The 16,301-nt window shown below is 45.0% G+C and overlaps 1 protein-coding gene across 3 annotated transcripts in view; it reads right to left on the bottom strand.

Annotated features, from left to right (window-relative positions):
• Positions 1–10,153: 10,153 nt before the first annotated feature.
• GRM8 (glutamate metabotropic receptor 8) overlaps positions 10,154–16,301 on the bottom strand; it is a 551,348-nt gene continuing 545,200 nt past the window's right edge. For all 3 annotated transcript variants that reach the window (XM_081211526.1, XM_081211524.1, XM_081211525.1), the window contains exon 11: positions 10,154–10,349. In XM_081211526.1, coding sequence (XP_081067652.1) covers positions 10,300–10,349 — 50 coding nt within the window. In that variant the 3' untranslated portion in view covers positions 10,154–10,299. The remainder of the gene's footprint in view (positions 10,350–16,301) is intronic.

The following is a 16,301-nucleotide window of genomic DNA, read 5'->3' on the forward strand; positions in this document are numbered from 1 at the left end:
CAGTTTATAATTAATAATGTATGCTGCACAATAAATAAAAAAGAATCACCTAGGAAAGATAGCTTTTCTACCTCACAGCAGGTGGTGATAATTTCAACTGAGGACACTCTCCCTGGTGACTCTGAAAGGGTTGCCAGATGTTACTAAATAAAAAAACCTGACAGGAGCTCATAGTCTCTAGACTTTCACAGGGAATACCAATGCACTACAAACATGAACGGTTCAAAACCAGAAACCTCTAGGTCCTGTCTCTCTAAAAAAATGAATATTTAGAAGTTTCTGGAACTCATTTGCCTTACACTCAATTTATAGCTATTTATTCCAGTCTAAAATAAATTGTTGCTTGCTTCTGTGTTGTGCCTCTAATATATATTGGAATATATGTGTGCCTCTAATATATATATTGGAAATATGTTTGTTTATCTGTCTTCTCTATCTTTCTGTTCTCTGTGCATTTAAACACCTTTTGAGGTATGGTTACCTAATTCGGCATAGGAATTCCTGAGGGGGAAGATCTAGTCCCCCCCCCCATGTTTGGATGCTGTAGGAAGCCATTTTGAATCAAGATGGCAGACGGAAACTTCACCGATTTGGATGTCCCTCACCCAATTTGTCATAACAGTTCCCAAGATGGAAGAGTGGATTTTGGCCTATGTTTTAATACTGTCAGACACCATTTTGAATCCAAATGATGGAACAAACTGTTCCAAACTGTGCTGATTTGGATCCCTCTGCATATATTGGTGTGCTGTTTCCTGAGGGTGAGGAGTAGGTTTTGGTCTACATTTGAATACTGTCAAGTGCTATTTTGAATCCAGACGGCAGTCCAAACTGCTCCAAATTGTTTTCTTCTCTTTCTTTCTCTTTTTTCCTTTGTTTTCTTGTCATGGTTAAACTTCGGTCAATTTGTCACCCGCAGTACCTGTTTTATGAGTCACTATGTTTCTCAGGCAGAATTGAGGAAAAGGAGCTGTTGGGGTGATGCCAGACTGTTTTCCTTCTTATATTCCCCTCTCTTTCATTTTCACAAGTGTTTGCAATTAAAAGCCCTTTACATACTTTGCTGTATATCATGTGAGTTCTGACCCCCTCCCCAAAATGCTATCTTACATCTGATTATGAGAAACCAAATGTTGTGAATCTTGCCCGATTTGCCAACATTGTTGATTTTGGCTTCAGGGGACCCTTCTGTTTGTCTTTTTATTTCTGTGTGCCACCTTCTGAAAAAAGCATACTCCTTGCAGCTAACCACCTGCTATCACACTCAACATGCCAACAAATCAGGTATTTGGTTTAGTTTCTTCTTTGCTGATTGAGGAGCACAAAAATATTTTTTATCCCAGTCTGTAACAGTCTTGGATCTTGAATTATTTCATAAATGAACATGTTTTAGATATGCTTATATTGTCAGATGGTTTTGATACCTTCCATTGGAAATGTAATGACTAAAAAGCCCCATATTGTTACAAAATTCATAGTACCGATGAAGAATTTTGCAGAGACGCTTTATGTAGTGAGACATCTGTATATTTCTTGCACAGCTGATTTCTCTGGACCCAAGCTAATTTCTCAGATGATTTCTTTGGCAGAAGATCAGATGTCTCATTTAGTATTGGTCTTCCCATTGTTAAACAGGAACATCACCTGCAGACCACTTTCATGGCATGGGTACTCAACCTGGTACCCTACAGATGTTCTTGTACCAGAACTACCTTCAGCCTCAGTCATTGCGGTCAATGTTCAGGGATGATGGGAGTGGTTGGACAACTCCTGTGTTGTTGGATAACTAGGAGGGCACAGCATAAAATACCCTTGCTTCATGAAAAACGCAAATACTCCTTTACTGCTTGGATATTCCATAAGCAATGCAGATTCCAAAGTCTGAAATGGGAAAAATAAAAAGGGAAGAAAAGAAGACCAACAACTTTCTCTCTCTCTTTCAAAAAACCAGTGGTGCTGAACCCGGAAAAAATTATTACCCCAGTCAAGAGAAAAAAAGTTCTACATCAGCGGCATGCAGTCAGTGGGTTGGAGAAAATAGACTACAGTGGTACCTTGGGTTACAGACGCTTCAGTTACAAACTCTGCTAACCCAGAAATAGTACTTCGGGTTAAGAACTTTGCTTCAGGATGAGAACAGAAATTGTGCTCCGGCGGCGTGTCAGCAGGAGAAGGCCCCATTAGCTAAAGTGGTGCTTCAGGTTAAGAAGAGTTTCAGGTTAAGAATGGACCTCCAGAACGAATTAAGTACTTAACTCGAGGTACCACTGTACTCCCCTAAAATGTTCCCCTGGTGCCTCCTCTCCGAAGCCCAGGAAGCGTTCACCCAGCTTAGGGAGGGAGGAACGATATTCTGACAGGGCCCAGGGCCCGCTCAACTTTGGGAAGGAGGCGGGCAAGCTCCAGCATGCTGTCAGAGACCTAGCGGCACTTTCCCAAAGCCTGGTCAACTTCTGCCTGGCTTATGGAGGGGGGTGCAATGCTCACATGTGTGATGTCAAGGTGTTGTGACATCACCCACAATTGCCCTCACAATGCAGGGAGATTGCTTATCTGGAGAGGCAATCCCCCTGTGACTCTGGACAAATAGAAGCAACTGAGCATGTGCTTCGCCAGTGTCTTTATTATAGAGACATTCGTATGAGCCTCATCTTACCATTACTGCATAAGTACCCATGGTGCACTGGACAATTCTATACCTCCCTGCTGCTTTCAGATACCAATCCTGCTGCAACATACAATGTTGCCAGATTCTGCACAGCAGTGCTCAAAATTCATCAGATAATGAGCGTGCACTGTAGACTGATAAAAAGGTAAAGGTAAAGGACCCCTGACAGTTAAGTCCAGTTGCAGATGACTCTGGGGTTGCAGCGCTCATCTCGCTTTACAGGCTGAGGGAGCCAGTGTTTGTCCACAGACAGTTTTCTGGGTCATGTGGCCAGCATGACTAAGCCGCTTCTGGAGCAACGGAACACTGAAACCAGAGCAGTGCACGGAAATGCCATTTACCTTCCTGCCAGAGCGGTACCTATTTATCTACTTGCACTTTGACGTGCTTTCAAACTGCTAGGTTGGCAGGAGCTGGGACCGAAAAAGGGAGCTCACCTCATCACAGGGATTTGAACCACTGACCTTCTGATCGGCAAGCGCCACCCATGTCCCTTTTCTATAGACTGATAGCTGTGGTCATATATATATATATATATACTAGGCTTTTGCACTCTTTCACTCTTGTCTGATGTTCCTAACCCTTCTTTTAGACTTTCTTAGCTTCTTTTGGATTCTTATGCACTTATATATATATATTCTGTTTTTAACTCCTGTTAGGTTTTAAAAAAATGATTGTATCCCGCCTTCCTTATGCTGGTCTACGACCGTAATATAGTGTTGTTGTTGTTGCAATTGCCCTCACAAGTTGGTGCCTCTGGCCCTAACTGTTCCCCCATGAAAAAATTTGCTGCATGCCACTGTTGTACATGATTGGGGAAACTGGGGTGACTGACTAAAACCTCCTTCATTTCAATAGGACTTAGGTTTAGCCTGATTTGTGTTTGGTTTTAACACAAGCAAATACCACTAGATCTGATTGTGCCTTGTATATTCATATAGATCTGTGCACTATTCCCATCTTGATTTGTGTTCTCTTGCAGACTTGATCATGACTCTCATGGTACCTCAGACAATATGTGCCACTGAGTTTGGGGGCACCAACTCCCAGGTAAGTGTTTATAGCATTGCGGCCTTAATCCATGGCTGTTTTTCAAATATCCTCAGTGATACTAATACTACTGCTCAGTGGCGTAGCGTGGGTTGTCAGCACCCGGGGCAAGGCAAGTAATTTGCGCCCCCTAACCCGTGGATTTGCGCCCCCTAATCCTAACCCCCAGATGTTGCGCCCAGTGCGGCCGGCCCCCCCTGCACCCCCCACGCTACGCCACTGCTACTGCTGCAACCCATTCCATTCATCTAACTCTAGCTTTCTCTGCATACTGTAAATTTCCTTTCCTGTGTTTGTTGTTATTCACTCTTAAGAGCAAACCTGAAGGCAGAGAGCGAGAGAGAGAGCTCCCTTGCATACTTCCTTATATAATTTCTTGAAAAAGAATAATAAAAGCCTGACCCCATCGATTATCCTTTGTAGCTCTTGTGAAGTCAGGGCAACTACAGAGCTGAGAATTGGATTTCCAGAGTTTCGAACTGCAGCCCAAGGAAACAAGGCTAATGCCAGGGCCATGATTAAGTTTTGCCACATTCAATTTTGAAGAGCTTGATGTATGCAGATCCCTACTTGTCGTTCTTAATCTGCCCCCTGGCATGCGTCTTATTTGCAAATATGGTACCACATCAAGCAATCTTTCTAACTTAATGTCCAACACGATAGTGAAATACGCCTGTCATATATGTGCACTTTGAAATTGGATCACAGTGATGGAACACAATAAAGCAGGCATTTTGTGCCCCCACATCACACAGCGTCTGTGGCTTTCTCATCTCGATTGTGAAATGAGGGATACATATAAACAAACAAGGTGAATGCATTCTGATTCAATAAGTCTTGCAGAGTGGAAAGTTCGGAAATAATGTCTTCAGACATTTCTATGATTGGGTTGATAACAATACCTTGAGTAGCTATTTGTCATTGTTTTTAAACTATTGAAGTGCAAAATGGTAGTGAGTTGCTTAATAAAAGCTTAAACCGTTTTAACACAGCGGTCTCACAAATCTCTCATATTGTCGCTTTGTGTCCAGATGCACTGCCATTCATTCAAGCACAGGGTGTATGCATGAAGTGGTGGACATTCATGTATGGAATCCAGTGGAAGTTGGCAGGGTGGCGTCAGGAATGAAGTTGCCATGCAGAAGCCTGGGTGATGCTGTCAGGTGGTAGTCATCCACTTCCCCATGCCTGCTTTTGTCTTGGAATCTGGCAAAGCTTTTCCCAATACAGCTGTGGAAGTAATGAAGAGAACCGCACAACATAAGCCACCTTCTAATTCTAAATAAGTGTCTTTCTAAATACATCCATATAGTGTTCATGGCACCTGTTCCCTCATGATGGATAATGGGAGGCTGTGCAGACTCTTCCCCAGCTGTTGCCAGTGGCATTAGATTCACTGTCATGTCACAAGCAGACATGGTGGCCAACGGGAAAGACTGGGAGAGGGGTGGAGGGGTGGAGGAAGGAAGCAGGCTCAGAAGAAGGAGAAGACAGCTTAGGGGAAATTGGGGCAGGCAGGGCCAGCTGGAGACCCAAGAGAAATCTGAATTGACTGGCTTTTGTCTGCTTAAGTTGCCCACATTTTGTGCTTAAAACCTGGGAAGAATTGTCTGGAATATCAAAATTTTTGGAATGCCAGTGATGGTAGAGAGTTTGAATGATGGAGAGCCCTGAGAACAATTCAGTCTCAGGGAACTGGAATTGAGGGTAGTAGTTACGCTGCCAGAGAAGGAATTTATAAACACAAGATATGACAGAGTATCCACTAGATGTAAGCCAAAAGGAACAGGGATTACTTTTTGTAAATAGACTTTCAACCTTCTGCAATTTATAAGCACAAGATGGTGAAAATATTTGTTCATTCAGAATGAGGGCAATCCCTCATGCATCACCTGTGTTCTTTCATTACCGTTCAATTGCCCTTACTCTCAGCTGGCCTGAGTAACATTATCACGTAGCCAGCTTGGACTGTCAACGTAGCGTCATGATGCTGCGTGATCCCTTTTTGCTTGGGATCTATTCAGCAATAAGCAGTGCTTTTTCTGTGGGTACGCGATGGTACACAGTACCAGGACCTTTCCCCTCAAATATTAAAAGTGTGGCATCCACTGTAACAACTTCATGGTGAGTACCGCCACCTTCCTTCCTTCCTTCCTTCCTTCCTTCCTTCCTTCCTTCCTTCCTTCCTTCCTATTAAAAAAAGCACCGAGAATAAGTCTTGTAAAAGTTGCCAGAGCAAAAAGAAAGCAGTTGCTACAAACATCTTTGTGCAGAACTAGGAAAGATAAATGGTAACATGTTTGTTTGATGTGTGTGTGGCGGATTCCTGGGAAAGCTTTGATCATATCTGAATAATCAGGGACAGTTCTAGGCCACACTGAATGGAGATGAGCATTTTTAGAATTCTAGATACTACAGACACACTCATCCAAGCAGGTGACGTATTTTTAGTGAATTTTGTGTGTGCTTCCTGGACATCTACTTTTTCGAATTTAATGTGCCTCTATTGCTGAACCAGGGACGCAGGTGGTGCTGTGGATTAAACCACAGAGCCTAGGACTTGCCGATTGGAAGGTCGGTGGTTCGAATCCCCGTAACGGGGTGAGCTCCTGTTGCTCGGTCCCTGCTCCTGCCAACCTAGCAGTTCGAAAGCACATCAAAGTGCAAGTAGATAAATAGGTACCGCTCCAGCGGGAAGGTAAACGGTGTTTCCGTGCGCTGCTCTGGTTTGCCAGAAGCGGCTTAGTCATGCTGGCCACATGACCCGGAAGCTGTACGCCGGCTCCCTCGGCCAATAAAATGAGATGAGCGCCGCAACCCCAGAGTCAGCCATGACTGGACCTAATGGTCAGGGGTCCCTTTACCTTTACCTTTATTGCTGAACCGCCATTGTATAATCCAATATATTATTTGGTTGTGCGGTGTGTGAAGTTCTACTCTGAATGCTGAAGAGGCTTGACATATTCTTTTTATGATAGTTCATTAATGCTACACCCGTATTGGTCATTTGGTTATTTAAAAGATGTATAAAAATATTTTGCATCTTAGTTTTGATGAACAGTTATCTTGTGGCTGCTTGGCTTAAGTCTCTGGAAACGTCTGGGACTCTCTGTGCATCTGCTTAGTATGATGACACTGGGTATTTGTTCAGTATATGATGACCAGCCTATCAGGGTATCCATACATTCAAGACTGACAGCACAATCCTGTCAATTTCTACTTAGAAGGAAGTCCCATTGAGTGCACTTGGGCTTTCTTCCAAATAAGTGGGTATAGGATTGTAGCTTAAATACAGCCTAGCTTGGAAATAAGTGAATTGGATTATTTTTTATTCATTTTCTAGATGGCAGAAAAAAAGTGTCCGATATCCCAAAGCACACACTGACAGCCTCTATGCCAATCCAAATATTTCCCAGCAACTCTGTATCTTCTTGATCTTAATCCTATATCAATACAGACAAGGAGGGAGGTTGTAAAATGAAGGACTTCTAGGCTGAAAGTCATTCTCTGTCTCTGCCTCCCTGTTGAAATAATTTGTTGCCCTGTCTTGCTGGCTTCAGGGGATTTACAATTAGATCAGTTTCACAACCAACCTGGGTTTGCACCTACCTTTTGAAGTAGTTTACAGTAGTAAGGGTGGTTGTGGTTGGGTTCCACCCCTCCTTCCATATTAACTTCAGCAATAAAAGTGGTGTGCTTCTTTTCCTTTCTTTGTGGCTGAGAGCTGAATTAAAAACACTGATACCAGTAGCTAGTTGAACTATAGCTCACTTTGGGCCATGTAATCATAAAGAGAACCAGCAGAGGAAAAGCTATCAGTGCAGGAGCTAGATAACCAAATTTCAGGCAAATGCCCACAGGTATGCAGGTGGTCGAGGGATGCAGGTGGCACTGTGGTCTAAACCACTGAGCCTCTTGGGCTTGCTGATCAGAAGGTCAGCGGTTCGAATCCCCATGACAGGGTGAGCTCCCATTGCTTGTTTCCAGCTCCTGCCAACCTAGCAGTTCGAAAGCAAGCCAAGAAGTAGAAGTAGATAAAGAGGTACCACTCTGGCAGGAAGTTAAACAGTGTTTCCATGCGCTGCTCTGGTTTCAGTGTTCTGTTGTGCCAGAAGCGGCTTAGTCGTGCTGGCCACATGACCTGGAAAAACTGTCTGTGGACAAACGCTGGCTCCCTTGGCCTGTAAAGTGAGGTGAGCACCGCAACCCCAGAGATATCTGTGACTGAACTTAATTGTCAGGGGTCCTTTACCTTTACCTTTTTATGCAGGTGGTCAGTTCCCGCAAGGATGGGTAGAACCAATTCTTCCTGCCCTGAAGGAGAGGAGGGAGGCATTCCTGCATGATCACGCCCCTGAGATGCCTCAACTCCAAGTGGATGAGGAGGAAAGATGGCCCTAATTCCCACCACTGGGTCCTGAAACCCAGGAGCTGCCCATTACCCACAGAGGTGCCTAAGGGGGTCACTCAACCAACCTACTTCTTCCCTGCCTGCCAAAGTAACCAGTTTAACCAATCAACTATTTAGCAGACTACCATCCAGTTCCAGGCGGTGTGGAGCAGGTGAAAACACCAGTCTGTCGAGCTGACCAAGATTTCTACTATGCCCAAAGGTCAACACCATAGCCACACCACGAAAGAGGAACTGTTAATGGGTGCAGCCACCAAAAAGAGGTAAGGGACTAGCCACATACGAACGAATTGCATGTCAACACAAATTAAGAATGGATAAATATGAAGAAATCTGGAAGGAATATTTAAGCGATAAGGCAGACGGTGGTGGGAAGTAGGGGCATGAGAGGCGGGGAAATATTGTTTAAAAGGTGTAGTCATAGGTATATCAGTACTCAAATCTGAAATGGTAAATTGTGCTATTAGTGTTATTGCGGTTTTTGTTGTATGCTTTTTGTAGTTGTTGTTTGTATTGAAAAAATGATTATAATTTTTTTTAAAAAAAAGAGGTAAGAGAGTGAGAGCAGCTTGTACCTACCATATTTTTCGCCCTATCGGATGCACTTTTTCCCCTCCAAAAATGAAGGGAAAATGTGTGTGCGTCCTATGGGGCGAATGCAGGCTTTCGCTGAAGCCTGGAGAGTGAGAGGGGTCGGTGCACACCGACCCCTCTCGCTCTCCAGGCTTCAGGAGAGCCCCAGCGCCAGCCCCACAAGGTCGGGGGACAGCGGGGAGGCAAAGCGTTTGGAGGCTGACGGTGGGGAGACACGTGCTTCTCCCCTCTGCCAGCCCCGCAAGCTCCGGGGACAGCTGGGAGGCGCAGCACATCTTCCCGCTGTCCCCGGACCTGATCTGAAGGCGGGCCGCAGGGAGAAAAATGCTTCTCCTCGCTGCCGGCCCCACAAGCTCCGGGGACAGCTGGGAGGCGCAGCGCGTCTTCCCGCTGTCCCCGGACCTGATCTGAAGGCGGGCGGCAGGGAGAAAAGCACTTCTCCCCGCTGCCTGCCCCACAAGCGCCTGGGTGGGAAATTTTTTTTTCTTTATTCCCCCCCCCCAAAAAAAAACCCTTGGTGCGTCCTATGGGCCGGTGCGTCCTATGGGGCGAAAAATACGGTATATGCACTGTTACCATGCTCCCCAAGTTGTTACAGAGCACAGTGTGTCTGAGGGGAACCTGCTTGCCCTTTAGGCAGATGGCAGATGAGGTTTCCACCCTAACTTCTTTTTGGAAGGGGTGAAGGGGTGGGACCAGGCGGAAATGGACTATTGTTATCCTTCAAGGAAGCAAAGTGTGATCTCTTCCAGCTCTTCACAGATTATAGCATCCATCTCCAGCCATCAGCTTCTAGGGACACTAGGGCAATTGACCAGTGAACTTATTGCACCTATTTTCCCATGCCTGTATAAACACTTAGATACCAAGCCTGTTTGTGCATACTATCCCAAGTATACTAGCACCTGATTCTACAGTCTCCCACATTACAGCTGTAATTTCCCTAGCACACAATATCTCTCCCTTTCACTGCAGGGGGTGGGGTGGGGATTCACACCAGGCATTTGAACGCAGCCCTCAAAATGGCAATGAAACAAGTCTCAACATTTGCAAAACATTCCTTTATTAATAGAAATAAATTATTTTGTATAAAAATTTGCATGCTTCAACCATTGCATTTATCATTAGCACAACGCAGGGCTTCAATTCAGTCAGCCATCTTCACAAGGAACAAACTTCATCTTCTTATACAAGTTGAACAAGTGTGGAACGGGAATGGAAATTCTCACAATCACAAAAAAGTACTTACAAGTAGAACATCAGACATGGTTTTTTTTATTTCAACAGCATTTTTTTTTTTCACAAGCTAACATTTTTTGTTTTCCTTTTGTGATTCACCTTCTTTCATGAGTAAACAGTTTGGACATTTGACACACAGTCATATAATATATTTCTGGGCGATTTCTCTCCCAACCCACCCGCCCCTCCTGCTTTGGGCTCAAGGTTAGTCTTTGTCCTTTTACAGTTTAGACTATGGTCTAGAGACATCTCAAAGGCTGAGTTCTCATGGTGCTATAGTCAATGTTGTTCTTAAGTTTGCATCCTGCAAGTCTTCAGGTATGTTTGGTTTCCTCACTCAGTTTCCATGATTGCTGTAGCTGACATAAGTCGTCTTGCTGGAGGAAGCTGCGGGCAAAAACAAGCAAAGATCAGCCAAACAGAGAAAAGCCCTTCTTATGGATACGGAAAGAAGCTTAACAACCCTGTGAAATGTTTCGTGCTGGTGATGTGCCATGTCTTCAGAGAAACTGAATAGAATTAGGCATGGGCGTTAATCAGGGCTGCTGACAGACACAGCGGACAGGTTGTTCTTTTTGCTCAAGCTCTGGGATCACAGAGAGATTCTGGTCTCAGCAAAGGGCATCACGCAAACCCATTTCAACACAGTACTTGAACCAAATATACCTAGCATTGTGGGGCAATCCCAACAGTGGTGTCAGGGCTGGTTACTGCGGTGGTGGAGTGGTGGGGCAGGGCAGTGGGGAAGTCAAGGATGCAGCAATGCGTGGGGACTGCATGGGTGGAGCCAAACCTTGTTATCTCCCACTTGGACTACTGCAACACACTCTACGTGGGGCTACCTTTGAAGGTGACCCGGAAAATGCAATTAATCCAGAATGCGGCAGCTAGACTGGTGACTGGGAGTGGCCGCCAGGACCACATAACACCGGTTCTGAGAGATCTGCATTGGCTCCCAGTACGTTTCCAAGCACAATTCAAAGTGTTGGTGCTGACCTTTAAAGCCCTAAACAGCCTCGGTCCAGTATACCTGAAGGAGCGTCTCCACCCCCATCGTTCAGCCCAGACACTGTGATCCAGCGCCGAGGGCCTTCTGGCGGTTCCCTCATTGCGAGAAGGGAGGTTACAGGGAACTAGACAGAGGGCCTTCTCGGTAGTGGCGCCCACCCTGTGGAACACCCTCCCTTCAGATGTGAAGGAAATAAGCAGCTATCCTATCTTTAAAAGACATCTGAAGGCATCCCTGTTCAGGGAAGTTTTTAATATTTGATGCTGTACTGTTTTTAGCACTTGATTGGGAGCCGCCCAGAGTGGCTGAGGAAACTCAGCCAGATGGGCGGGGTATAATAAATAAATAAATTATTATTATAATTATTATAATTATTATTATTATAAACCAGCACCCCTGCTAGTATCCTGACCACACTGCCTGGGTAAGTGGCAGTATCACCCTATCAGGAAGGTGGCAACACAACACCTCCCCAGCCTGATGACCACATGCATCTGAACAGATCTTCCAGAAGTGACCTGGGTCATCTCAGAAAGTTCCGCCAGTAGGGAATCTATGGAGAGAGAGCCTCATTCTGCTTCCCTCCAGCCATAATCCCTGGAATGGCTTGAGAGCTATGGGATTTGACATTGCTCCCAGATAGGGTTGGAGGAGAAATTTGATTCAGTTGCCATTTAAGTGCAAATCTATCAAATTCACACTGTCCAAATGTAAGAACTGAAAAACGGCCATCTTTAAAAATTCGTACTTATCTGAGTTTTGTGCTGCAATTCTCCAGCCAAGGCTCACAAATATTTTATTATTTAATTTCTTTCATAAAGTTTATATACTGTAAAAAAAAAGCAAAACTCAAAGGGGTTTACAAAAAAAGTATGCATTAGGGGAAAGTGTACCCCAAAATGAATATTGTACAGTGGTACCTCAGGTTACATACGCTTCAGGTTACAGACTCTGCTAACCCAGAAATAGTATCTCGGGTTAAGAACTTTCTTCAGGATGAGAACAGAAATCATGCAGCAGTGGCGTGGCAGCAGTGGGAGGCCCCATTAGCTAAAATGGTGCTTCAGGTTAAGAACAGTTTCAGGTAAAGAATGGACCTTCAGAACGAATTAAGTACTTAACCTGAGGTATCACTGTATACAAAAATGCATTATATTAGTGGAAATTGTGTGCAAAAATATGTAGTCAAAACAGCATATAAAAACGTATTTCATAGGAAAGAGTTGCACAAAGATGATGATTAATTTTGATGAGGATCAAATAGAGAAAAGCACACCACTGCAGAAATTTGGAGAATTGAATTTAAGATTGGAAAAATGAGAAACTGAGAGAACCAGAATGAATATCTCAGGGCACTCCCAGAAGCAGCCAGCAGGGAACTTTGCAGAAAACGTTGCACCACTGCAACCAGTGCAGGACATTTTTAAATAGTTAAAAAGCAAGAAAAATTGGAAAGCACTTGGCCACATTGTAAAGTATAAGTGAGGTAAGCAGCAACCCTCTCCTGAAAATTATAGAGAAATTTCTCCATCTTGGGATTTTTCAGAAAACTGAGTTTAACTCCACTTACCCAATGAAGGAAATTTCCTGCACTGCTTGTGTTCAGTCTTTCCATTTAAAATGTTATTAAAAGAAGAAGTAACAAGTCCTCCTGAGCCTATGGCTTCTTAGGGTAGTAATGAGCCTAAATTAACAGTACTCCTAAGAATTTGTGTGTGATTTCTGAAAAGTTGCTCATAGTCTTGTCAATTTCATTTCGTGGTTTTAAAAAGGAGAGGAAGAAAACACTGACTACCAGTGTACCCAGCTTTCCTCTTCTCTCTTTATTTCATGAACATCTTCTCAAGCATCATCCACAATTTACTATAATGAGCTTACTGCTTCTGTTTGGGGATTTGAAAGCCTCAGCAGCTGGTATCTTGGTTTTAAAGACTGTGGGCAATTCACAGTTGAAATACGAATCACACTTGGCAAGCATAGGTGACCAGAGATGGCTGTATATTTGGCACAATAAACTCGAGGAACTAACAGACTTTTAAAAGATCAGTTTAGTCCTTTGGAATAAAATAAAGACAAATCAAAATGACATGCAGCTCTCTTGAATTGAAAGCAGGCATTTCAATAACCAGGCTGTATCCCTAGCAAGCGGGTAATAGGGGTGGTAACAAAGTTTTACTCAAGAATAGACCCATGGAGCTAACTTAGTAATGTTCCTTAATTTGAGTGACTCTGCTTTGAGTAAAGGTTAGTTGAATACCACCCTACGATTGCAGTCAGTGAATTGAGAACTATATATATTGTACAGGAGTGACTAACTCGTAGCCTGCCAGATTTCACTATACTGCATCAGCCCTAGCTAACATGACCACAGGTTCGACGTTCATGGTATAATATAGCTCATCTACACTTAAAATACACAGGGTATCTGTTAAAGATATAAGTTTAATATGCATAAAATGTAATGTTTGTATGCATTGATGTTTGAACAATTCATGTATAGCTTTACATTTGCAAAGAGAATTTTGCATTAAGGAGGAGGTTTCACTCTGGCAAATGCGGCAGAAAAGGGTGGATATTTCAATTTCAGGTTAATTGATGACTTATCCTAGAAAACTGCTATAAATAAGAGTGTATGAATGGAGTCCCCTGCTTAATCAGTCAGACACCACAGCAGGTCAGGCCAGATTTCTAACAGAAGGAAACTACTACTAGAACACGTTAAACATGTTGGCCATTTTATACGCAAGAAAATCAGGCTTATTTTGCTCCTCTACACAGTTGCTAAGCAACGCATGCACACAGGCCCAGTTTGAAGCCAGGGCTCATTGGATGCAACCATAACTGTTAATTAGTTCTGCACCCTGCACCTTGCTATTTCACCCACTAACTGCTTGAAAACTCTAAGAAAAGAAAAGAAAACCTTAGCCTAACCTTTTTGGAGCATTTACCTGTTGTCACTGTTCCGACAATGATAACAATACTATGAAGAAAGCAAGGATCCTCATGAGTTTGGAATAATCCCAGCCTCACGAAGCAGTTTGGGGAGGGCGACATGAGAACCTTTGATCCCAGCCTTGCCCTCAAGGAGCTGGGATCGGATGGTGCATGGGGTGCCCACAGGCCCTCCACAGGCCACTTTGCGAGGCTGGGATCTGATCAGAGTCCAGCCTCGCAAAACATCACAGGGCTGGTTCAGGGAGGATGGTGTGAGCAGCATCCCCCCTCCTGAGAAAAATGTGCCCGGGGCAATCACCCTGGCAGCTCCCCCCCCCCACACACTACAACCACAGGCAGTGGAGCAACTGTTGGGCCCGAATGGTCTCTTGGGCCCCAATGCTAACTGCTTCAGGGCTGATGAAAATTAAGAAGATAAGGAGTCTGGCTGTGCTGGGCCTGGGGGTTAACCCGAGCCACACAGTCCAGGTCTGGTCCTGAATCCAAGGATTCTGTGAGGAGTCAGTCCAACAGGGCCAAGGTAGGAAACCGGGCTAGGTCAGGCACAGGGTCTCAGGCAGGTTCCAGCAAGCAGCAATGTTGCTCCCGCAACCTGGAGCAGGGTCCGGCAGTCTTTTATCTCTGACAGGGTAACGTCCAGTCCTGATCCCCTGGTGACTCACCTCCCTGTCTCGCCCGAAGGCAAGCACTCCTCCTGCAAGTACTCAGGTCTCTCCTTTTCTCAGACCTGAGTCTCTGCAGCTCGGGAGATGTCGGTGGGTTACTAGACCCAGAGGCCGCCTCAGCCTCTCCTGACCCAACTGGTAGTGGAGCAGCTGTAAGTGATTGCCCAGCTGGAGGCAATGAGGTAATCCCCGCATCTGGAGCCAGGGCAGGCTCAGGCCCCTGACTCAGCCTAGCTGGTGCTTGTTGCAGGGGAACCTGTGCAGACTGGGGCCCCAGACTCGGTTCAGATGCTGCCTGAGGCAGAGGATCAGGTGCGGACTGAGACTCCTCCGCCTCCGAGTCTGAGCCTGAGTCCCAGGCCATCACATGGGGTCAGACCCATCGAGTCCAGAACCCTGCTTCCTGTAGGATTCCCCCAAAAGCAAGACATGAAGGCAACAGTACTCTCACAGTGTTGCTCCCAGATGGAACTTAAAAGGCCTCTTTAGCAAATAGTTATCATGTGGGCTGGGAAGAGCAAGGAACCAGTGTGACGTTAACATATGAGAGAGTGCTGGAGGTGAAATAGTTAAACAGGTTGCCCAGTCAGGAGCCAGGGGGGTGGAGTCAGTGGAACTATAAAACCAGCTCTGGGAGGTGCAAAAGGAGGAGTTTGTTGGGAGTTGGGTGGTTGGTTGGGATAGAGTCTGTGGGTAGGTTGAGTTAGTGTAGCGAAATAAGCTGAGTCAGGAATAGTTAGGGGCTAGGAAGACAAGTAAATATCTGAGAGGTGGTTTAGTGAGTGAGAGCAGGTAGCGGAAGTTATATGTCTGGATAGGCACCCCATGATTGTAATTGACCGATACCGTTTATGAAACCACACGCTTGTTAAACTGCAATAAATAAACAGAAGTTTATGTTCTAATTTAACTCTGACTGGACTCAGTATTGTACCAGGTAGGGCCTGGGTGGTGGCAGCGAGAAATAAAGCGGTGGCACAGGGATCAATAGACGGTGAAACATCTGGAGACCCTGTGTGATTGCCACAACCAGTTGCACAACTGATCCAGGGTTTAGAGCTAGATGAGTTTATTGTCAGGAAAAAGCAGCAATGCAAAAGCCAGCTGCAGGTGGCTGGAATGCAAAACAGGATGTTGTTGTCTCGAACTGTACTGTTGGGAAAAAGGGGGAGTCTATTCTCTGTACTGAGCACCGGATGTTAGCTCAGAGTGTCATCTGACCTGTACTGGAAGTACAGGGGCGGAGTTGTGACTCTTCTGCTGGAGTCTGGAGGGTGCAGTCACGTTTTCTCTGTACTGCTGAATGACAGGAATAAAACATGTAAATAGGACTCCTGTCTGTCTCATTTCCCCTCCCTGGGGGAATGCAGGGAGGGAGAGAAGCAGAGAGTAGCAGAGGGTGTGTTCTTCTCACGACTGACGAGGAGAATCGCCGATTTACGACCTTGCCTGCCGGGAGACGCAGACGGAAGGTCAACAAGTATCTCACTCGGTTTGCCCGGGGGAGGCCAGTTACCTCTGACTGCGAGCTGAGATACTGACATTTATATCATAATCATCACTGCACAGGGAGAAACACCGAGTTTCAAAGCAATTTCAAAACACACTACATTATAAAAATACATTGTAAAAGTGCTGTTGTGCCCTTTAGGTCACGAGAATCACGACAGAGTCAGGAACTGAACCTAGAAGTCTGCTTAAGCACACCTA

This window comes from Podarcis bocagei (genome assembly GCF_964188305.1).
Source record: "Podarcis bocagei genome assembly, chromosome: 10".
Classification (NCBI taxonomy): Eukaryota; Metazoa; Chordata; class Lepidosauria; order Squamata; family Lacertidae; genus Podarcis; species Podarcis bocagei.